This window comes from Mixophyes fleayi, chromosome 2, assembly GCF_038048845.1.
Source record: "Mixophyes fleayi isolate aMixFle1 chromosome 2, aMixFle1.hap1, whole genome shotgun sequence".
In the NCBI taxonomy this organism is placed as follows: domain Eukaryota; kingdom Metazoa; phylum Chordata; class Amphibia; order Anura; family Limnodynastidae; genus Mixophyes; species Mixophyes fleayi.
In genome coordinates this window covers 188,752,099-188,773,083 of record NC_134403.1, presented here as the reverse complement: position 1 = coordinate 188,773,083, position 20,985 = coordinate 188,752,099, and the positions used below count along the sequence as shown (strand labels likewise).

The 20,985-nt window shown below is 38.5% G+C and overlaps 1 protein-coding gene across 1 annotated transcript; it reads right to left on the bottom strand.

The window, feature by feature from the left end:
• Positions 1-512: 512 nt before the first annotated feature.
• Positions 513-20,772, bottom strand: TMEM120A (transmembrane protein 120A). The gene is made up of 12 exons (XM_075195133.1): positions 20,611-20,772; positions 12,793-12,911; positions 11,885-11,998; positions 11,080-11,139; positions 10,507-10,602; positions 7,616-7,705; positions 7,105-7,170; positions 5,723-5,784; positions 5,533-5,625; positions 3,043-3,107; positions 2,305-2,373; positions 513-1,243 (listed from the first exon to the last, which is right to left on the bottom strand). The coding sequence occupies exons 1-12, from the start codon at positions 20,680-20,682 to the stop codon at positions 1,130-1,132; spliced, it is 1,020 nt and encodes a 339-aa protein (XP_075051234.1). The 5' UTR covers positions 20,683-20,772; the 3' UTR covers positions 513-1,129.
• Between the last annotated feature and the right edge of the window lie 213 nt (positions 20,773-20,985).

Sequence of the window (20,985 nt, the reverse complement as noted above, 5' to 3'; positions counted from 1 at the left end):
GAGTCCTTCTGTCACCTCAAGGTGGGAGCCATAATTGCAGCACAGTGGTACTCTATCCATCCAGCCCTCTGTAATAGAACTGCATTTTAGAGCTTCTAAGTCGGTTCTATTGAAAAGAACTGAACAACTTAAATACTTACAGCAGTGGTTCCCAAACTGTGGGTTGCAACTCCCTGGGGTGCCACAGCGATCTTCCAGGGGTGCCTCAGTCAGGGCTGGGTGTAAGCAAGGCTACTTGGCAATTATTTTGGCTTAGAGGTACCTTGAAAAAATTATGGCGACCCTAAGGGTGCTTCGAACTGAGAAAGTTTGGGAATCACTGCCTTAGTGCCATGAAAGTCGTATAGTGGGAAGAGCGGGAGGCGTTGTCTCGAAGTGGACAACCCTGTTAAAGTAACAAAACAATTTACCACTTATATTAGTTTATGCAGTTTACGATTTAATATGTATAACCATTCTTTTTAAGAGCACATAGCTATAGTTAATGAGACTTAAGACAAACAGCAGGTAAATCATTTTTGAAAATGTTTTATTGTTGGTCAGGTTTGTACAAAAGGAGTGTATAGTCATGGCATGACACCTTCCACAAGGATGGCACATGTAAACGTTAATGGTCGGGTGTGGAGGGCACCTAATGATCATAAACCATGATCAATGAGTGGCACAGTTTAAAAAACGGACAACTTTTTTGTCTACATAGAGAAACAACATTATTCAGTTCCCTGTGAACACAGTCTTGTTTATTTTCCTACCGGTCACACATAGATCACAGTTGGTAACCATAATCCCTTTCTCCGTGCAGGGTGTCATATGACCATGTGTATACAAAACAGAATCAGAGCTTAAAGAAAAATATTGGAATCTAATGGAGCCATTAAACGTGATAGATTTGAAAGTTAATAGAACACTGTTACACATGTGAAATTGTCTCAAGAAAGCTAAACCAGAGGCACATTCCAGGCTTTGTATATTGTTTCTCTGCAATCGAAAACTGAACAGACTGTTGTGCTGTCACAAAGAGGTTTCCTATTTTATAGGTACAATAAGTAATTTCCAATGTGTAGTAAGTGTGTGGCAAGGATGTCTATACAATAGGTTATTGTGGTGCCTGTCCTGACAATCTGCTGCTTTACTTGTCCTTCTGTTCCTCATTCTGTTTCTGAAATTTCTGGTGGACGACTCGGAGGGTAGTAAAGAAGTTTCCCATGAAGTGAACAAGGAATGGAAGGCCACACATTATTACCTGCAATCAACAGTGACATCATGATCATAAGACACAAAGAGCAAAGAGGTCTTCTGAGATGACTAAACTTCAAAAAATTATATGTTCACATTTAAAAGGTAAAATACATTGCTCAGATGACTTACCATAACCGTCCACCGTTAAATTATCTGGAAACATTACTTTTACATTTATTTGCTGCAGTATGGTTGGACAACAACTTTTAAAATGTATGAATTTCTTTGCAGTACTAAGGGTTAACATACAACAACTTTGTAGTGAAAGGCAAGGGATATGCTAGATTTTTTATTTAAAATGGAACAATACATAGCTGAAATTTCCAACTCACAAATGGATAGGTTAAACACTTAAATATATGCTTTCTTACTACTACTACTACTAAAGGAAGAAGAGTAGTTAACACATTGCATAATAATCAAAATGACCAACTGCCATACTGTCTGCTTTGGTAACATCACTGGATTACAGTGATGCAAAAAAAGAGAAGCGGCAGCTTCATAAACAAAATCTGCTTTCTCTATAGAAAAGACAAGATATGTAAGAGGTATCATTGTGTTAATGATAAACACATCAGTTTTGTGTTTCTCTTATTACACCAAGTAACCATAATTGAGAGATGGAAAACATGGCACTCATGTGACTTGAAGTTTGCTAAATCCATAAAATCCACCCCATGCTTCCTTTTAGATCTCAAATAAGGTATAGAATCCATAACCTGAAAAGTGGGTATGTAGCAGATATATTTTCTAATATCTTAATTATTTATGGTTCAGAAAGATATGTAAACAAAGCAGCAAGAGAAGCATGTTAAGTCCAGGGGGTACATTTATCAAGCTGCAAGTTTGAAAAAGGTAGAGATGTTGCCTATAGCAACCAATTAGATTCTAACTTTCATTTAGTATAATATACTAAATAAATGATAACTAGAATTGAATTGGTTGCTATAGGCAATATATCCACCTTTTTAAAAAACCTGCAGCTTGACAAATTTACCCCCCAGTACTGGTAGTTTAGGTACACCTATTTATTTATTATATACAAATAGATTTTAAATATGTTACCTGCCATTCCTTGCACTCTGGAAGCCTGGTTAGCTGGAAGAGTGTGATTGCATTATAGAGTTGCCAGAACTGAAACACAAAACATTTTTTCTTTTAAGACCAACATAATCTTGTACAGTATTTAGCTCTATTAATGCTCATAGCTTTTTGACTACACAGACAAAGCCCTTTTATTTTGTTTATACCCCATTAACACTTTGGATCACTAGACCTTTTTCTAAAGATGACTGAATGAAACATCTATTACAGGGAAAAGCTTTGTTGTGTTAGACTAAGGGGTAAATTTATCAAGCTACGGGTTTGAAAAAGTGGAGATATTGCCTATAGCAACCAATCAGATTCTAGCTGTCATTTTGTAGAATGCACTAAATAAATGATAACTAGAATCTGATTGGTTGCTATAGGCAACAGCTCCACTTTTCAAAGCTGCCGGAAACTCGTAGCTTGATACATTTATCCCCAAGTCTCTTCTTTCATCTCCTGTGCTTGTATGCGATTTAAAGCTTTGTATTTGGTACCAAATGAAACAATGAAACCAGAAGAGTGAGATTTGTTGATCTGGTAATAATACCTATATCTGGCTGTCATATAGAAATAATAGCCCTCAGTGGGAAGTAAATACCAGTTTTTATGGTCGATGTTGAGAAATAATGGATGTATTTGCAATTTGCATCCAAAATACCACAATGGATTACAAGATGTTCACCCTATTAATAAATAGTGATTTGGTAGACTTACCTGGCCAAAGAAGAGGAATGGTAAAAGAAATGTCAATCCCCTCCACATCCAGGATTGAAATCCCTCTGCAACAACACAAGTCATATCAGCATTACAAGACTTAATTAAGGAAATAATTAAGCCATCAGAAAGCGCATTGGTCATTGGTACAAAATGTGTTAAACCTGTTTTGTTGAGAAGACGACCTTTCACCATATACACAGTAAACGGCATATCTAACTATAGCGTTGTAGAAAGATATGTTCTGAGACCCCATTGCCAGATAGCTATAACAAATATCCATAAAGCTCGTAACAGGTCCTATATACAGTAAGGGTCCTTTACAAAAGTGCAGTGGAAATGCTGTTTTGTGATGCAACACACACCTCCTTTTGTGCAAGTACACCTATTTTTATCGGTCAGTGCATGGATTTGTATGCCGGTATAGTGGCGTCTGCACCATCCAAAGTTTTTGCCTAGTTAAAGCTAACAGCGAAACGCGCGTCGGCGGACGCCGCGTTCACTGCTCGTGTTTCCCGATATTTATCCTCAGAATTAGAGATTATATACTCTTTTGATTAGATAGGGCTTTAGTACTAGAAAGCCGAGTTATTTATGCTGCTCCTCTCAGATAATTGGAATGTTCTGACTAAACACTGCTTTGTAGCAGGAAGTCCCAGCAGTTCCCCACGTATAACATCATTTAGAGCAGGCCTGTCCAACCTGCGGTCCTCCAGGTGTTGTGAAACTACAAGCCCCAGCATGCTTTGCCAGTAGACAACCTGTTGATAGCTGGAAGGGCATGCTGGGACTTGTAGTTTCACAACATCTGGAGGGCCGCAGGTTGGACAGGCCTGATTTAGAGTAATTAGGTGGGCTTATTATATATCTATTTGGAGGGCGAATATCCGATATAGATTAGCAATCCACACTTATTATAGTCCCCATTGATTTAAGGTCTACCACAGTATTACTATTCAATGCTGCTCCTGTAGAGTCTATAGCTAATTGCTAGCACTTTTTTCAATCAATGAGAGGGGAGCCTATTCCACTCACTATTGCACTTATAAGGAAGAAATACCGGTACATTGAAATTAGTAGTGTAATTAGAGTTGAATATAATATTATTCTGAAGGGGGTTTATTATACATGTGATAGCACCAGATATTTATGGCATTTGTCCAAGGATAATTAGATAGTGCTGAGCATTATTTTGAGCAGCAACGCGGCTAGACAATAAATTTTGTCTATTTTAATCAGTCATTTCCCATTTCATTTTGGGTTTTCAACATTGCATATTTTTAATATTTCACTACTAGAAAGTTTTTACAATGAATTATTTAATAAAGATATATTTAACAGAATTCAATAAAATATAATTATTATATATGATTATCCATTTGAGTGCCCCTTATGATCATTCTCTCTCTCACTCTTTGTTCTTAGATAAGTGCTGGTTACTGTTGCACTTCAGATGTTCCCTGCTTTACAGGCAAGTACAAAGGCCTTTCCCTCCCCAAAAACTTGAATTCTCTGGTTAGTCAGAGGTGTCGGAGACACAATCGTGCCCCTATAACTTTTAATGGAATGCATTTTGCACCTTTCAGATGCACATTTGAAGGGCTGTGCAAATCTAGGTTTCAGCCAATGTAATAAAAAAAAACAAAAAAAACCACAAAAGTGACACATGTAGCTAATTTAAAACCTAAACGAAGGTAAATAAAGGACTGTTGAAGGAGCACAGGGTGACATGAATGTTCTGTTCTTTTTCCTGCAATCACTGTAGATCAGTGACTGACAAGTGAGGAGAGCAGGGACAGGAGAGAGAGATTAAGCGTTCTTCTTTTCCTGAGCCTACTCCTCTCACAGGGTCAGTAATGGTACTAACTCCTGTATTTGAACAGTTGTAATAACAGGGGTGGGGTTGATGGATTTGTTATATTATTGGATGTTCTTGTTTTATTTCAATTTGACTTTTTACATTTTTTAGGAGGTATAATTGTGTTTCAGGAATTTGGCTTTTAAACTTCCTGATATGTGCAGGCAAGTAGTGTGTGTATGCAAGTAAATAGGATGATTGAAGACTAGTCTTGGGGTGTAATTAATCCTCTTGCCATCTCAGTGCTCATTACATGGGCACTGGAAAAGGTGCGGGGAAGTCAGGGGATGCCCATTAACAGTCTCAATGACTTATGAACAGAATAGGTCCCACTTAACCTAAATAATTTAACATGTTATTGAAAAGTATTATACACACAGCCCATGTTTATTCATACCTGGGCAAAAAAAAATATAAATGTTTTACTGTATATGACATTACATAGCCATAACCAAATATTTGATTTTGAGCGAAAAAGAATGGACAGACACTATTTTAGAAGCAATAAGCTGACATAAAGAGTGAGAAAGATGAGAACACAATGTTACAAAAACAATATCTCTCTCTCATATATAATTTTAATAATATCCCATCTAAAATGTTAATGTAATACAAAGCTCTTTTCTACGCACCCACAGTCAAATCCATGTTATGTCTCTCCCCAAGAGCTCGCAATCGGTACAAACAGCCACTTTGATAATAGTACTGCAGAAACTGTACAAAACCTGTATATACAAAAATAACAAACAAAGACATTAGCTTAGAAAGTAGATTGATATTCTAGCCGATACGCAAATATGAAAATGAATATGCTATACGTACTTTGGTACATGGAGAAAGAAAGGAATTGGTTTCTAAACATCTGGTACATTAATCCATCTGGCCTGAAACACACATAACATATTAGAGCTGCTATAGCCTTTACGCTAGCAAAACGTATAAAATATAGGTGATCACACAGACCGCTACTACTTACAGGGAAATGACTATATGTTGCGTTTACATTGTAGGGACTATTTTATTGCAAGAGCTATGTCTCTCCATAGATCTTGCAAAACAGCAGTCTTCTTACTACACATGTACAAAATGTCTTTTGTAGCTATACAGATCGGCATGCAAATTTAAATACAGACCTACTGCATACCATGACTCCTAAGAGGTCTGCGTGAAAATCACAATACAAATATGAAGTTGCAAAAAACAAATATTCTAACTTAAAGGTTAGGACTATTAACTTGGGACTAGGTCCTGTAGATAGATCAGAAGTGCTCTATGTACTAGGAGTCATTCTTTACCATCTCTACAAAAAGTCATTACTCAAGAATCCAATTTATGCTGCACAATAACCTGGAATCACAGCTAGTGAAGTTAGAGAGAACATAATATATATGAATATTTGACATACATAGTTCTTTAACTCACTGGTTACTTTCTCTTGAAGAATAAAGCTGACACTGTGACAGTTTCAGTATTCAAGTTTTTTAATGTAAACATATACAAATGCCTTAGTTTTCAGTTCACTCCTTTGATATCAGACAAGTTAATGAAATTACGGAGTTGTATGCAAGTCACTTGATGTTATTTGGGGACAAAATTGTCCGACAGCCTGCTTGACCTTATAAGGAGCCAGGGAAGTTAGTCGCCCATAGAGATCTACAGCAAGTACACCGCTTAGGTGTAATCGGTGCATTTTAGGTGAAATGGCTGTAGGAGTCCTGGAATTTATCCAATTCTGCATTAAATTGTATGAGAAACTTGAGAGAGAAAAGTGGGTGGGTTTGTGAGAAGGGTGGTTCTGCAGATATCGGACTAGTGGGGGTCTGATAATAAGATACACCTGTCCAGCTATAACTTACCGTATTTTAGCTACTTCAGTCTATCCATAGTTTGAAGACACCTGAAAATGAAAGTTGACATCTGGGGGTATTTAAAGCGGCGATAGCTTGTAAGGGCAAACTTGCCTTTACAAGCCATCACCGCTTTAAATTTTAGCTGCAAAGTCGCCGATTTCCCGGAAGATGAAAAAAAACAGACTTTCATACATTTACCCCCTGATCTGGACATGTCTGTCACTGTTATGGAGTGTTAAACTGGTGAACACTTATACTGGGAAAGATGAGTCTTGTCAATGATGTTTGGCATCCTAACAATGTCATAAGACAATTTAATACAAAAAATAGTAACAATTTTCTGTGTGAACTCACCAAGTCAACATGACACCCGAGAGGAAGGTGGAAATATAATGGTTCAGAACCCACCAGCCTTTAATTCTGTAAAATAGTAGAGGAACAGTTAAATGGACTCTAAGGTCTCCACCCTCAAGCTACCAGAGTGGTGAGGGTCATATGACCTGGACCACTGCATTTTGACAGATACATTTAGGGATCATTCACAGCAATCCGATGTGTTTGTAATTTAGTTTGTATGCACTATTTAATGACTTACAACTGTATTACATTTAAAATACATTATTATTCACACCTTTTGTGTTGGAGCACAAAGCACAAGGTTTATGATGCGCTAAAAAAAAATGAAATGCATGCCGAAGCTTTAACCTGTTAACGCACATTTTTCCATTCACACAATTTGATGGAATCCTGTTCAACTCATTAAAAACTCATCTGCTTTTTGTTGTAAGTTTTTGCTGGAAACGCAATAGAGTGCATAAACCCTTATGTTCATCACAAGGAGAAAATAATGAAAATGTTCTCATACCTGGAGCCATTGTTAATTAAAATGCTTTCACGGATTGTTAGAGTGCAGTAATACCAAACCAGTAAGAAGTTAAACACAGCATCTGCCACCCTGAAAGATAAAGTAATATATATACATTTAGCTGTTGTTCTCCGCCAACATCCTACATTCCTTGCTCTGCCAGTGACTAGGGATGTGGGATGGACATATATATTCAAGAGAGATCATTGCAGTAGCCCTTCCATAGGCATAGACTAATAATAATAATTTTATTATTGTATAATGGATATCCATCCTCTTTAAAAACGCTTATAGACTCCATCACATGCTAAATATGTCTTTAGTCATATTCTGATTTCCGCAAGAGCCTCCTTAGCTCAAGGTTGGAAGTCACCACAGATACCCTTGATATCAAAAGTAGTGGCCAAGGTGCAATTCAGCTTTGAAATGGAGACAGAGGGGATGCCCTACTCCACTGTCACCTCGTCCCCGATAATGAAGTGGTTCAGCTGGCATGTGTATGTTACGGACGGAGAGGGAGCGCGTCCAGACCGAATAGACTCTGATTTACTACCTGCATCTCCTACACTTAGCGAAGTTCCCCAATGTCCCTATTAGTAGTTCCCTGGTGACCATTCGACCAGTGTAACTTTCACGAATTGGAAGGGAACCTATTAGGTTCCCTCCCTCATGTGTTCAATATGGTTTAACAGCAGAATTGTTTAATGTGTTCCCCCCACTATGTATCCCCTCAACCATTCCCCTTTTAATTTTGTGTCCTTTCCTTACCCCCTTCCCTTTCTTTTTTCTGTACCCCATAATTTTTGAAAAATTAATAATAAAAATACTATTGAAGTTAAAAAAACAACAACGCTTATAGACCAAGAAGAGCATACAGAAATCTGGCAAAATATATTTATTATGACATACTCGCTACCGTCCAACACGAAATACTCTGTAATATCAACAAAATAACCGCTTCGGTTATGCCTTAATGAATTATACATAATAAAACTATTTGTTAAATGAATATTTGAACCCCATGTTTTACTACTTGGTAGGAAATTCACCTTCTATTACAACTCACAGTATATTTAGGTAGACTCTTTACACTGCAATTTTTGCCCATTCTTCTTTGTAACACTGGTGGATGGAGTCAGTGGTAAACAGCAATCTTCAAACCATCCCACAGAATTTTTATTAAAGCCACTCCAATGTGGCCTCTGCTCTATGCTTTGGGTAAGTGTCTTGATGAAATATAAATGTTCTCCAAAGTCCTAGGTCTCTTGCAGACTGCAACAGGTTTCCCTCCAAGATCTTGCCCCATCCATTTTCCCAAGGTTTCTGATCGCTCAAGTAGAGAGCCATCCTTGTCACATGCTTTACAGTAGACATTGTTCTTGGAATGATGCACATTGTTAGGCTTATGTCAAACACAGTGCCTAGTTTTGAGGCCAAAAGGTTTAATCTTGGTCTCATCAGACCGTACAGCCTTTCTCCACTTGGCATCCAAGTCTCCCACATGTTTTCTGCAAACTCCATGCAAGATTTCATGTGAGCTTTTTTTCAACAATGGTTTTTGCCACCCTCTCACTCATAAACTAAAGATTTATGAAGGGCCCAGGCCATTGTCAACCTATGGAACTTATTTCTGCTATGAAAGACTAACTGTCAGAGATGGCATGAGCCTCTTGGCCACCCTAACAAGTTCCTGTCAATGCCGGGGCTACCAGTGCCCATTTGCCGTGCCAAACCGCAAGGGAAACACTCAAGGTTAACAGAGAGCAATTTCAACACTGAATCTGCCCCGCTCGGCTTATAAAACTGTTTAACATTCCAGGTACTGCTAATCTTGGCTTCACATAGGGAAATATCTTACAAAGAGTTTTTATTGTTACGAAAGCACAGAAATGTAGCTCTTTATCAATAACATTGGTTTGGTTACAGTACAGGCTGTAATGACCTCAACAGGTCACAACAAAACAACATACGCGCTGCGGAATCAGTGGCGCTATATAAATAAATGGTGATGATGATACGCTTTACTTAACAAGCAAACCCTGGGGTTGTCCTACACTGGATCAATCTGCTGGTAGCCTGAAACAATCCACTGCTAGTCTCCTTTTGCTGGCACACCAGTGGTTAAGCTTGATGCCACCCTGCTTTTGGCAGGCACACACCACTACAATAAATAGAGAAAAATACTGACAAAGTTCCAAGATGCTCTGATAACTCTTCCACTTCGGACCAGTCAAACAGGAACCGCAATCCCTAGTTGGTACTGTCAACTCCAATGTCCTCAAAGTTCCTTGAGATATGTCCTTGAGCTATGTTTTATTGAGAATATGGTGTACCCTTTTGCCCTTCTTGCATGGATGCTCAGTTTTGGAGGGTGGCCTGTTCTAGACAAATTCCCAGTTGTTCCATATAATCTCCATTTCTTCATGATGAACTTGACAGTGTTCCAAGGAATATTAAAAGTAATTGAAATCTGACATTCTTTCACGGATTCATAAACTTTCTCAGATTTACTTTGAATGTTCTTTGATCTTCAAGAAGCCGATTTGGAAATGCACTAATCAAATGTGGTCCCTCTCACAAAAGGTGTATTTCCTTTGAAATCAATTAATTTTGTGACCTATGAAGACAACTAATTTGTACTAGGGTTTAAGTGTAACTGCAAAAGGGTGAACACTTATGACATCAATTATTGTCTGTTTTTTTATTTGTAATTAGTTAAGAAGAAAACTTTAGAGTTGTTTTGTTTTACATTAGAGTGTTTTGTGTTGATCGATGGTAGGAATTCCATTAAGAATCCATTTTGATTCCATGATGTAAGAGAATGTGAATAAATGCCCAAGGGGTGATGACTTAACCATTATAACCACTTTACATGTGTCTGCTGTACTCACCTGGAGTTCAGAATAAATCGACATATAAATGATAAGACCATGAGGATCATGGTGAGGTACAGCTTGAATTTCTCATACTCATCTTTGTAAGCAAACCTGAAAAAATAAAGAGATACATACTACATGTGAGCACATTTACTATGTGCATGATTGTTATACTGCCAAGTATATTGAAAGGCGTTACGAGAAAATAGGTTCAGACATGGACACAGATGTGGACATAGAATTAACAATTTGGATGTATGAATTTTGTTTCATATAGAATTTTACACCACAATTTTCCAGCACCAGCTTGACAGAAGTCTCACTACTATGTGATGTTGTTATTGATTACATAATTGGACTGGCTACCCGATAGCATAGTCCTTCCCACTTCAAGCATCACTATACATGGGCATGCAGGAGTTGGCAGACCTAAAGTACTTTGCGCTGCGCTTAGCATTCTAATAATCTTAATGGCTACATGTTGTACTAATTGTCACTTCATCACCTCTTAATCTGTGTGTCCTGTTTCCGAAAAAATTAGTGCAAAAGGTGCTCTGACACTAGACAAAAAGTGCCTGATTTACTCACTTAGACTGCTTGCTCAGGAGCGTCACATTCACATTCCCCAATACCAGGCTTAGGTACAATCTGAAATTGAAAATAAGCTTTGAATATGATAACTTTCCTCTACTATTGATGGACATAAACTGGTTACTGCTTTATCCATTATCCAGTTCTTGTCCCTGCTGCATAAAACTTAAAGAGTAAACTAGAAAACATTAGCTCAACAACATATTGTATGCAGTGCCAAATTTCTTTGTAGTCAACATTACTACAGAACATATAATATAAAACAGAAAATAAGTAACACAGCATCAAACATACGATTGGATCTCGAGAATTTAGAGCTCTCAAACACAACGCTGCCATTACATTTTTTTTAGATACTCAATTCTTATTTTGGACAATATTCTAAGATGGTGACTGATATGACCTAGAATTTTATTTAAATGAAAGGATTAGTCAATGTAGAATAGTTAACCTAGGTCATACTTGCCAACTCTACCGGAATGTCCGGAAGACTCCCGAAATTCGGGTCGGTCTCACGGACTCCCAGGAGAGCTGGCAAGTCTCCCGCTTCCGGGAACTACCTTCCCGAAATTATGAGATTCGGGGTGAATCGCGTCATTTTGGCCCCGCCCCCGCAACAAAACAGCATTTCCATCATGGGGGCGGGGCCAAAATGCAGCATTTGCCGCGCCCCCGCCCGCCCATCTCCTGGAAAAGACTTGCCAAAAGTTGGTAAGTATGACCTAGGTATGTTGAATTTTCAGCTTGTCATCAACTTATTACTATGCTGTGAAGATCAAGAATATTGACACATGTTCCTTACCCATTTTCCTTGGGTAGAAAAGACTCCATTTCAAAAAATGTCTTCTCTCGTAGTTTAATATTTTCTTGTATGTCTTTAATTTGGTGTTCCTCATTTTCCTGTGTGCCCTTAATCCTGTGTAAACACAAATACAATTTAAGATCCAAATTTAGCAAATAAGCCCTCCCACCCCGCAATTTAAACTCATGAGGCCCAATAAGAAAGCTACCTAGGAGGTGTGCCCCCTGCAGGCAATAGGCTAATTTCAATCACATGCCTCAATAGAGCCCAAGCCTAGCAAGCAGCCGGGATGAACTACAGAGCTTGTAACACATGAACTTATCAAATGCAAAACAATATTTTGGGCTCAAGTGGCTGTCTTCTTATATCAAAACATCCAGGAAACATAACTACCATGACTAAACTCAATGCCTAACAGAGGAGAATCGTGAAAGAAATTATCAGTACAACAGCTGCTGGCTGCCCTTTCAAAACAGATTGCATTATTTACACCAAGTATATTTATTATTAGTAGTCATTTCATTTAAACTGTGTTTTTGATATACCAATAAAAGGTTGCTATCAATTGATTCTTGGTGTGGAGAGAAAAAAATACAGATAGGACTACTAATTTTACTATAGCACAGTTTAATATTTGCTTTCCATATGGATATTTGTGCATTATACTGACCGTACACCTCAGCACAGTATACCATTAAAATGTCAGTTGTTGTCTTTATATGTAGTCTAATCTATCACACACATATTTCATTGCATCCTGGAGTAGACTGCCTGGGATTATTTCATGTATTGGTTAACAGTTATTTAGTGCTTCAGAACAAAAAAAAAAGACAATTTTAGTAATATTGTATGCTTGTATGGGTGAGTACATTGACAGTAAATATACATAAGCACACAAGAGTACATACTTCTTCAGCCCTACCGACAGGTCTCTTAGCTTTTTCTTTTGCCGAGAAATGGAACTGGAACACTGTGTCTGAATTTTTGTTAATTCCTCCAACTTCAGCCTGTATGAGCGATGGGCTTCCTGATAAACACATCAAAAACAAGTTGCTCAAATAATTTTAAATTTTATACTAAAGTCCAGGGTGACATGCAAAAAAGGAAAGACAATGGACAGGAAGGACAAACAGCATCAATTATATGAAAAATTACACACAAAAAGCTAAAGTGTGAGGAGAGGATCAGCATATTTGATACACAACTAGAAGTGATGTATCCACTGTAGTGCTGCAATCTGTGTTGGCTTAAGTTTAGCCTCTTCCTTCTGATTGGTTTAAAATCATATTCAATCACTATCAGAGGCAACAGATGAGGTGGTAATGTGCATTTTGGGTTTGTTTTATCCCAACCAGGTTTCACTATCATCTAAGTCACAAAAGTTCAAGTAAAAAACCTTTTTGGGCCACATCAGTGAGGTTGGATTATCATGTATTGGCTCAAAATAATGCTTTCACCCTCTATACATCATTTTGCTTAATAGGCTACTGGCAGTGTCAAAGTAGGTATTCATATAACTTGATTACAGGTGTGGAGAACACACTCTTACCTCTAAACTGAGCGATCTGGTAATAATGTAACATAAGAAAAATCCTGCAGATTGTTAATGGAGCCTTCATTGTGGAGTCTTCATTAGACTGACTGTTTAACTCTTTCCTTTACAGATTGCTCAGCATGGAGGTAACATTGGCATGAAAAGGATTTACTTTCTGCTAGACAAGAGTGTGTTTAATCTATCTGATGGCTCTCTGGTTGTTGATTAGATAGACTACAGTTTTGCAATCACAAGAGAGCAGCTACGTGAAGCAATGTAGTGGAAAGAGAGAAAAGAGATAGAGATATGGCAATGCAACTGGTACATACACTCGACTAAATAGCTCAGTACCATTATAAGTGCTCTGTAAACTACAGACAATTCTCAGTATCTGTTCTTGTTCTATATGCGTCACTACTTTTGTTCTGTATACTGGAAGTAATGGTCTATACCCTCTTATTCTTTATGTATGGACAGCTGCATAGTATCACTTCTGAGTCTTTAGTGTAATCCTGGTAATACTGCCATCATCTTGCCCCCATATTTGATGCGTAGTAGTTTTAAATGTAAAGTTGTAACTGCAGTGTAAAACATGCTCTCCTACATTTACAAGGGGATGAGAAATACATAGATCAAAAAATGTGATCATCATCCTCCCAACACTTCGCATCCCAATCCGAAAGCTAAAAATGTTTATAATAATATAAAGATAAAACTTGAGGTGTACAACTCTTTAGAATGTTTTTGTTTCCTTGTACTTTGTATTATTCCCTCATCTCAAGTTTGTATTTGAAATTTTGGAAAACAAAAAGTGATCATGACAAATGCTGAATCCATGCTCATGGACGTTACAAATATTGCTGGACAGTCCAATATCTGTTAAACCTGCCACAAGTACAGAAATAAATCTATTATTTTGTCAAGAACATAGGCTGCGGTAAACGTAGCACAGTACACACTACAATGTTAAAGCCCCCATGAACACATTCAAGGTGGGACACAAGCATAAGCATAACTTGCGATTGAAAAAGTTGCACGTACATGTGTATGTACGCTGTATTCCGAGTTGAAGATGCACCCAGGTCTGAATGAGTAGCAGATATGTCCGCTTCACAACAAACACACCCCTCAGACACTTATGTCCAACTTGTAAACATGTACAAAAACCTTTTATTTTATTTGTCACAAATGCAATTTCTACGAAGTATCATTTAAAAGTGAAAACCGAGCTAATACACCAGGAACAACTTCACGACATGCGTACAATGGGCAAGCAGCTAAAGTCTCAATGAGCATCTGCGAATCATATGCAAATCAGAGACAGGTGAACACCAGTGACAAATGGGCCCAGACATGACAGAAGCAATAGGAAGCGTATGTGGTGGGCACAATGGGGTCCAGAAGAGACAGATTTCAGAGAGAGAGCTCAGAAAGACAGGCAGAGCTGGGAAAAAAAATCTATAAATGAGATAGTAACAACCACACGTTGCTCCTAAGGATGGGGAGATGTTAGGGAGCTGTGGTTTAGACTCCGCACCATGGCCCAGGAGTACTAGAAAATAATCCATGGACCGAAATGCTGCATAAAGCAAAAACATTTTGTTCCATAGTCTATTTTTAAAATTCAACAGTGTAGATAGCATGTATTGTTATAGAGACCAATGGTCTGTACACTATCCTTTTATAACACAGGACAAATGAAACAATTCCTTAATTGATGTTTTAAAGAAATTATTGACACTTTATGTGAAACTGTTGGACACACATTAAACTCAAAACAAACAGGTTACTTTTTGGCACTGGAATTATTAAATTTCTGCACACTGTCTTGCAAAGTTACATATTAAGAGATTATACTGAAATGAAAATCTAAATACTGCCACTGTGCTGTATAAAGTTGAGGTGTAAGATGAGCCTGTTCTTCCTAACAGCCAATGGAAATATCAGGGGCACCCTGCCAGCTGGATATCTCAGCTCCACTGCCCTTTGAAAAGTACATTGTGCGAAGCCTTACTGTATAAGGACGGCATAGTTTAATATCGGGGACAAAGTGCACTTGTAGCAAGGACATCTTCATGTGCCAGGACCTGTCAACAAGTGACCTCTATGTTTGTCCCAAGGACTATGCTTTTTTTATTTTCTGAAGCTTACACATAGTTTATAGTCTAGCCGACAGTGAAGCAGTTAATCCACCTTCCGTTTAGTATGATAATGATTAGAAAACCAAGAGATCATGCTTTTACAATGAGAGCAAAGATTAAAGTAGGTTGAAAAGTGACTCAAACCCAGCACTCATCAGTCAACAATGTCAGCATTTTTTTTGTTCATGTAAGATAACACAATAATTAAATAGGCGGGGGAAGATAATTATGCTTAGATTTCCCTCTTCTGAAAAAAAGAACTATTACTCATGGTTGATCATCTGCCATTGATGCCTTACACAGAACTGTTTTCACCAGTATTGTGCACTGAAAATCAAAATAGTGATCAGTTCATCACAAAGAGAAACAACCATGTCACTTGTTCAGGGCCACTGTAGTTCCTGAGTAGCTGACCCTGCCACCATTGACAATTGTCCATTCTCAAAGGCTTGACATCCTGAAGAAGTTTAAATAAATACATGACTTACTGGATTGCCTTCATAACGCAGATTGGATGGCTACCTTGGCTCAATGGCAGCTATTCAATTAGTGTTATCGAAACACTGCACTAACAGCTATATATTCATTTGAACTACTGAGATTACTTTAACTATAGTCCTCATAGTGATCTATTGATCAGAAAATTAATGAATGCATGAATCACTAAAGCATGTGTTTTTATGCATTTTCCTACTTTATAAATGTGTACAAGCCCTTAAGGTTTGTATATTACATGGGTATATGTGAAAGAGCATATGAGTATGTATTCTTGTGTATATTATTATTATTAGCCTTTATTTATAGGGCACCACAAAATTTACACAGCACCGTACAGAAAACAGCCATTGGACCACACAGGGTAAAACAGTACAGAACAATAAACAAAAAATACCAGGACTTCAAGCGCTCCAGAACGAAACAAAAAGAGAAGGAGCAGTCAACGAGGTATGAGGAGAACCATGCAAGGACAGAGCCAGAGAGATCGAGAGAGAGAAGGGTTTGTAACAGGAGGGGTGGTCAACGGTATTGAAGGCCACAGAGGGGTCCAGGAAGACGAGCAAGGATAAATGACCCTTAGATTTAGCTGAGAGAATATCATTAGTAACTTCAGCCAGGGCGGTTTCAGTGGAGTGGAGGGTGCGGAAGCCGGACTGCAGAGGGTCAAGGAGAGAATTGTAGGGGAGGTGGCTAGTGAGGCGGTTGGAGACAACCCTCTCGAGTAGTTTAGAGGCAAAGGGGAGAAGGGGCCTTTTGGCTAAGATAAAGTGCTGTTGTAGCAGAGCTGTACTTGGTCCTCTGGTCAGGGGGCTGGGAAGCAGCGTTGAAAGCTCGGAACTTGTGTGCACCTTAAACATGTGATTATGCTGGTATCCTGCACATTAAACAGTTTACTTTTGCGCACCGCCTCTCTATTCTTTGCCCTATCCTTTTGGCGAGAAAATGTGTATAATAGAACAGCCATTGGGCTGAGGCAGCACTATTTATTTTTCTCCAAGTTTTGTCACTTTCACAATGTTTTTTTACAGATTTTAGGGGTGTGGGTAGGGCCTTATGGGCTTCACGTCTCCCAAGATCTAGGGGGGACTGTATGGCCCTTAGGTTCTAGCCCCTCAAAACCACAGGAATTTATATTTACAAATTATTCAGAAACCACATGCATATACATTTTGCATGCAGCCAAGTCTCTGCCATTTCAGAGACAGAAAGTGGCTGTAGTGAACAGCCGATGGTTCCTGTATTCAGTTATTGTAAACAATACCCCCCAAAAATGTATAATATGAGAAGAGTCCCCCCAGCACTAATAAATTGTGTGATTTATATAGCTTATTGATAGCAATACCCAACATGGAGCACTTTATATTCCCAACATCATTCAGTGGTAAAACTAAATAGGAGGATTTACTGCCCTTCTCATTGGGAGATCTTGTAAACCCTGAAGCAAAAGTACATCAACCAGTAAGTTTAATAAGCTCCAAATGTGGTCCAAAGAGACAAATCACTGACATTTACATAGAATCATACAGGTAATAACAATTTACCTTTACTGTGAAATTAGCAGCTTAAATTCTTCTAATGCAACGATGCATAAAAAGATGTGCCAACAAAAAATACCACTATTTATATAAATGTACATAGTAACTATGCCAATCATGATGATGAAATGGGTGAATTCACTATGATGTGGGTTGTAGAGATATTTCAACAGACTAGATTAGTGGTTAGAACTACTGCACTGGCTAGCCGAGAATGCAGAGTTGCTGTTCAACAACAGCTTAGGTCTAAGTGTTGCTTACAGCAAGTGTTCATGCATCTTACACTTTCCTTCACCCATTTCTGCTGACCTCCAGACCATGAGCTATACCAAAGTACAAAGTGATATCTGTCAACATTCATATATTAACAGCTACAGAGCCAATGACAACCATAATTGACATTTTATCTTATCTTTATTTTGCTGAAACTGATTATTACTAAATGTATGGTTTATGTCAAATAAAACAACGTAAATCATAATTTCAAATAAAGTCAAAGAATTTTTTTTTTTTTTTAAACCATTGGACAAATGTCTGCTCCTATACACACTGTTATACACGTAAAACAGTCCATTATTACATAAAAAGCACAAAGTTCCAGATTTGTGTTTTTATTACCTAGATCCACATGTACAAATACCCTACCCATTATTAGAGGACTAAAGGAGTATTCTGCCTTCAGACATCTTTAAACTTATTGTTCTTTATGTTTTGCACTGCAACTTTCACAATATAAATTGAATTAGCTTTCTTGTTCTGAGTTTTTCGCAAAGCCTTTATATCATCTGAGAGGTCTATCTTCATTACGATTGGATGTAACACTGCTCAACTCTGAACTGCACATGACTGTATCCACAGAACAGTTCTATATCTATATATAGCTACAAATCTTCTATGTTATATACATGCTTTGCTGAGAAACACAGAAAGAAAGAAAATAAGATAAAAGTATGCATATAGAAAACAATGCAGAAGTGCATGTACTAACCAGTAATTTCATTTTAGCTGCCAGTGGAAATAGATTTGAAAGTTCCAGTGTGGTTACTATAGGTCCTGGGATTCTGAAATGTTTTTGAATTGGCATACTAAAGCAGCATAACGACAGGTCAAGGGTATCGTAAAATTGAGTTGTTATGGAACTCCTGTGTGACATTAACCTTAAGCCTTTCTCATCTTCCCTCATCATCAAATTAGATTTTGATGATTTCCCTCTACGGATAGGAAATTACTGGCCCAAGAAAATAGTCATGATTCATATGTAATAATCAAGAATAAAAAGAAAGAATCCCGCACTGGGCTACACCTACCTCAAATACACACAGTGCAGCTGTTATACACAGGGGTAAGTTACTAATCCCCCCTATAAAGACATATACATAAAAGACAAAAACAACGCAAGAGCGTGATAAATAAGGGGTTCAAAGTGGAAAAAACATATATAATTATAAGGATATCTCTGTCCAAAACCAGGGCAGAATACAGACAACAGTCACTCCAGAAAATGTAATAAAATACACTTTAATAATGCATAAAATAAATTGTAAAACAAATATTGACTATTTAAATGACAGATTGGTTCAATGTATAATACTGAATTTATTACACCACAGTTGATATCTCAGATATCTGCTGCTTTGCATCTCTTATAATTTTTCTGAGCACTCCCCTATAACAGTGTATGGGGAGTGCTCAGTAACGCTATTCAACAATGAACGAAATTAACTTTTCAATCATGTTAATGTACGCCAACTCAAGCTGGCTTAAATAACATAATTGAAAAGTTTTACGGTCGACAGCTCTGCTTGGAAGAGCAGAGCTGCCCAGCGCATGTGTGGAGGGATCATGTGATCCCTCCCTGTCACATGACCCACCATCTTGCAGTCTAGATCTCTTGCGCATGCCCGAGCTTTTCGGTCATCGCATGCACAGGGGGATTCAAATCAAGCCGGAAACCACATAGCAGAGGACCGCAAGTGAAGAGCCCGTGAAAAGGAAGTGTAAGACTTCACAGGAACAGCCATTTTGTGGAACGGCTGTTCCTGTGTTGATTTTTTAAAACATATGAGATATCTTTCAATCCTCATCTATGCAATGAGGACTGAAAAGTATCTTTCATATGCAGTGCTACATAAATAGGTCCCAGAGTTAGAGTTGGCAAGTATGGGATGAAGGGGGGCGGGAGATGAAGGGGGAGGGGGGGTAGTGGTATGTGTGTGGGGTCAGGGGAGGACTGGCAGCCTATCAGGAACACTTTCAAGGATAAAAATGAAGATTACTCAGCCCAAGGTAGCCCACTATGGAACCAACCAAGGGGCAAATTCCCCTCCTGCCCAGCCAGCCCCTGGTGGGGCTTATGGCACATTATGCTTAGGACTCCACTTGGTCTAGTCTAGAACCAGGCCTGTGAACAACAAACATTCTCTCTATAAAATAATGTGCAACATGTTGGTGCATCACGTAGTCAATCACTGTACACACACCCACACACTTCAGTTGTGTAACGAAACATAACGATCACTGCCCGCAGTAAGCACTCAGTGCACAACCAAGCTGAGTAGTGCCACAAGCCAAGCAGTGTCATCACAACCAGCGTGGACAAAATACGCATGCATCAGACTTGACACACAAGCAGCCCACATGCACCGTTTTAATGATTTTATCGCCGCCCTGCTATGCTTGACATGGCGATTCAAGTTCACGTGGACCAAACATCAAATATTTTAAAACTTGAAAAATCCATTAAAAAAAAAAGGTGCCGGTGAGTTCTATGACAAAAAAAAGCACAGATATATAATATATATATATATATATATATATATATATATATAGCTCTTATACACATACACTATTTATATGCATATATGTCACCCCACTGCCACTGTTGCCATGGCAACCGCATCCCCTGACACAATATTTTCTATGCAATTTGCAAGTCTCGGACTTGCCTACTCCGCCAATCGCCACAGAGTGGGGGCGGGGCCAATGTCACACGAACCAGATCCATACACGTTCACTCACCTGGATGTCGTTGTAATGCTGCTGCAGTTCTTCCCACTCCCGCAAATAGTCACGCTTCGCCTCGGAGGTCATGTTGCCGTAACCCGTGTCCGCTCACTTGTGTGCAGCGCAGCCCCAGCTACACTTCCTGATTACTATTCCAAGCCAATGGCGAGCGTCTGACACGCCCGCTCGGTCATAGCCAATCATAGAGGCCAGCTGAGGAGGCTCGTGGAATCACGTGGTTTCATGAAGTTCAAGGGTCACCTACGCTTTGATTTGGCCAATGCAATTGCCAGGCGCAGGCCCCTGTCTGTGTTGTATGCAAGCATTGCTCATGTGCTAACTACTGTACTGTATACATACATGCATTCATTAGTAGTAGATATCATTCTT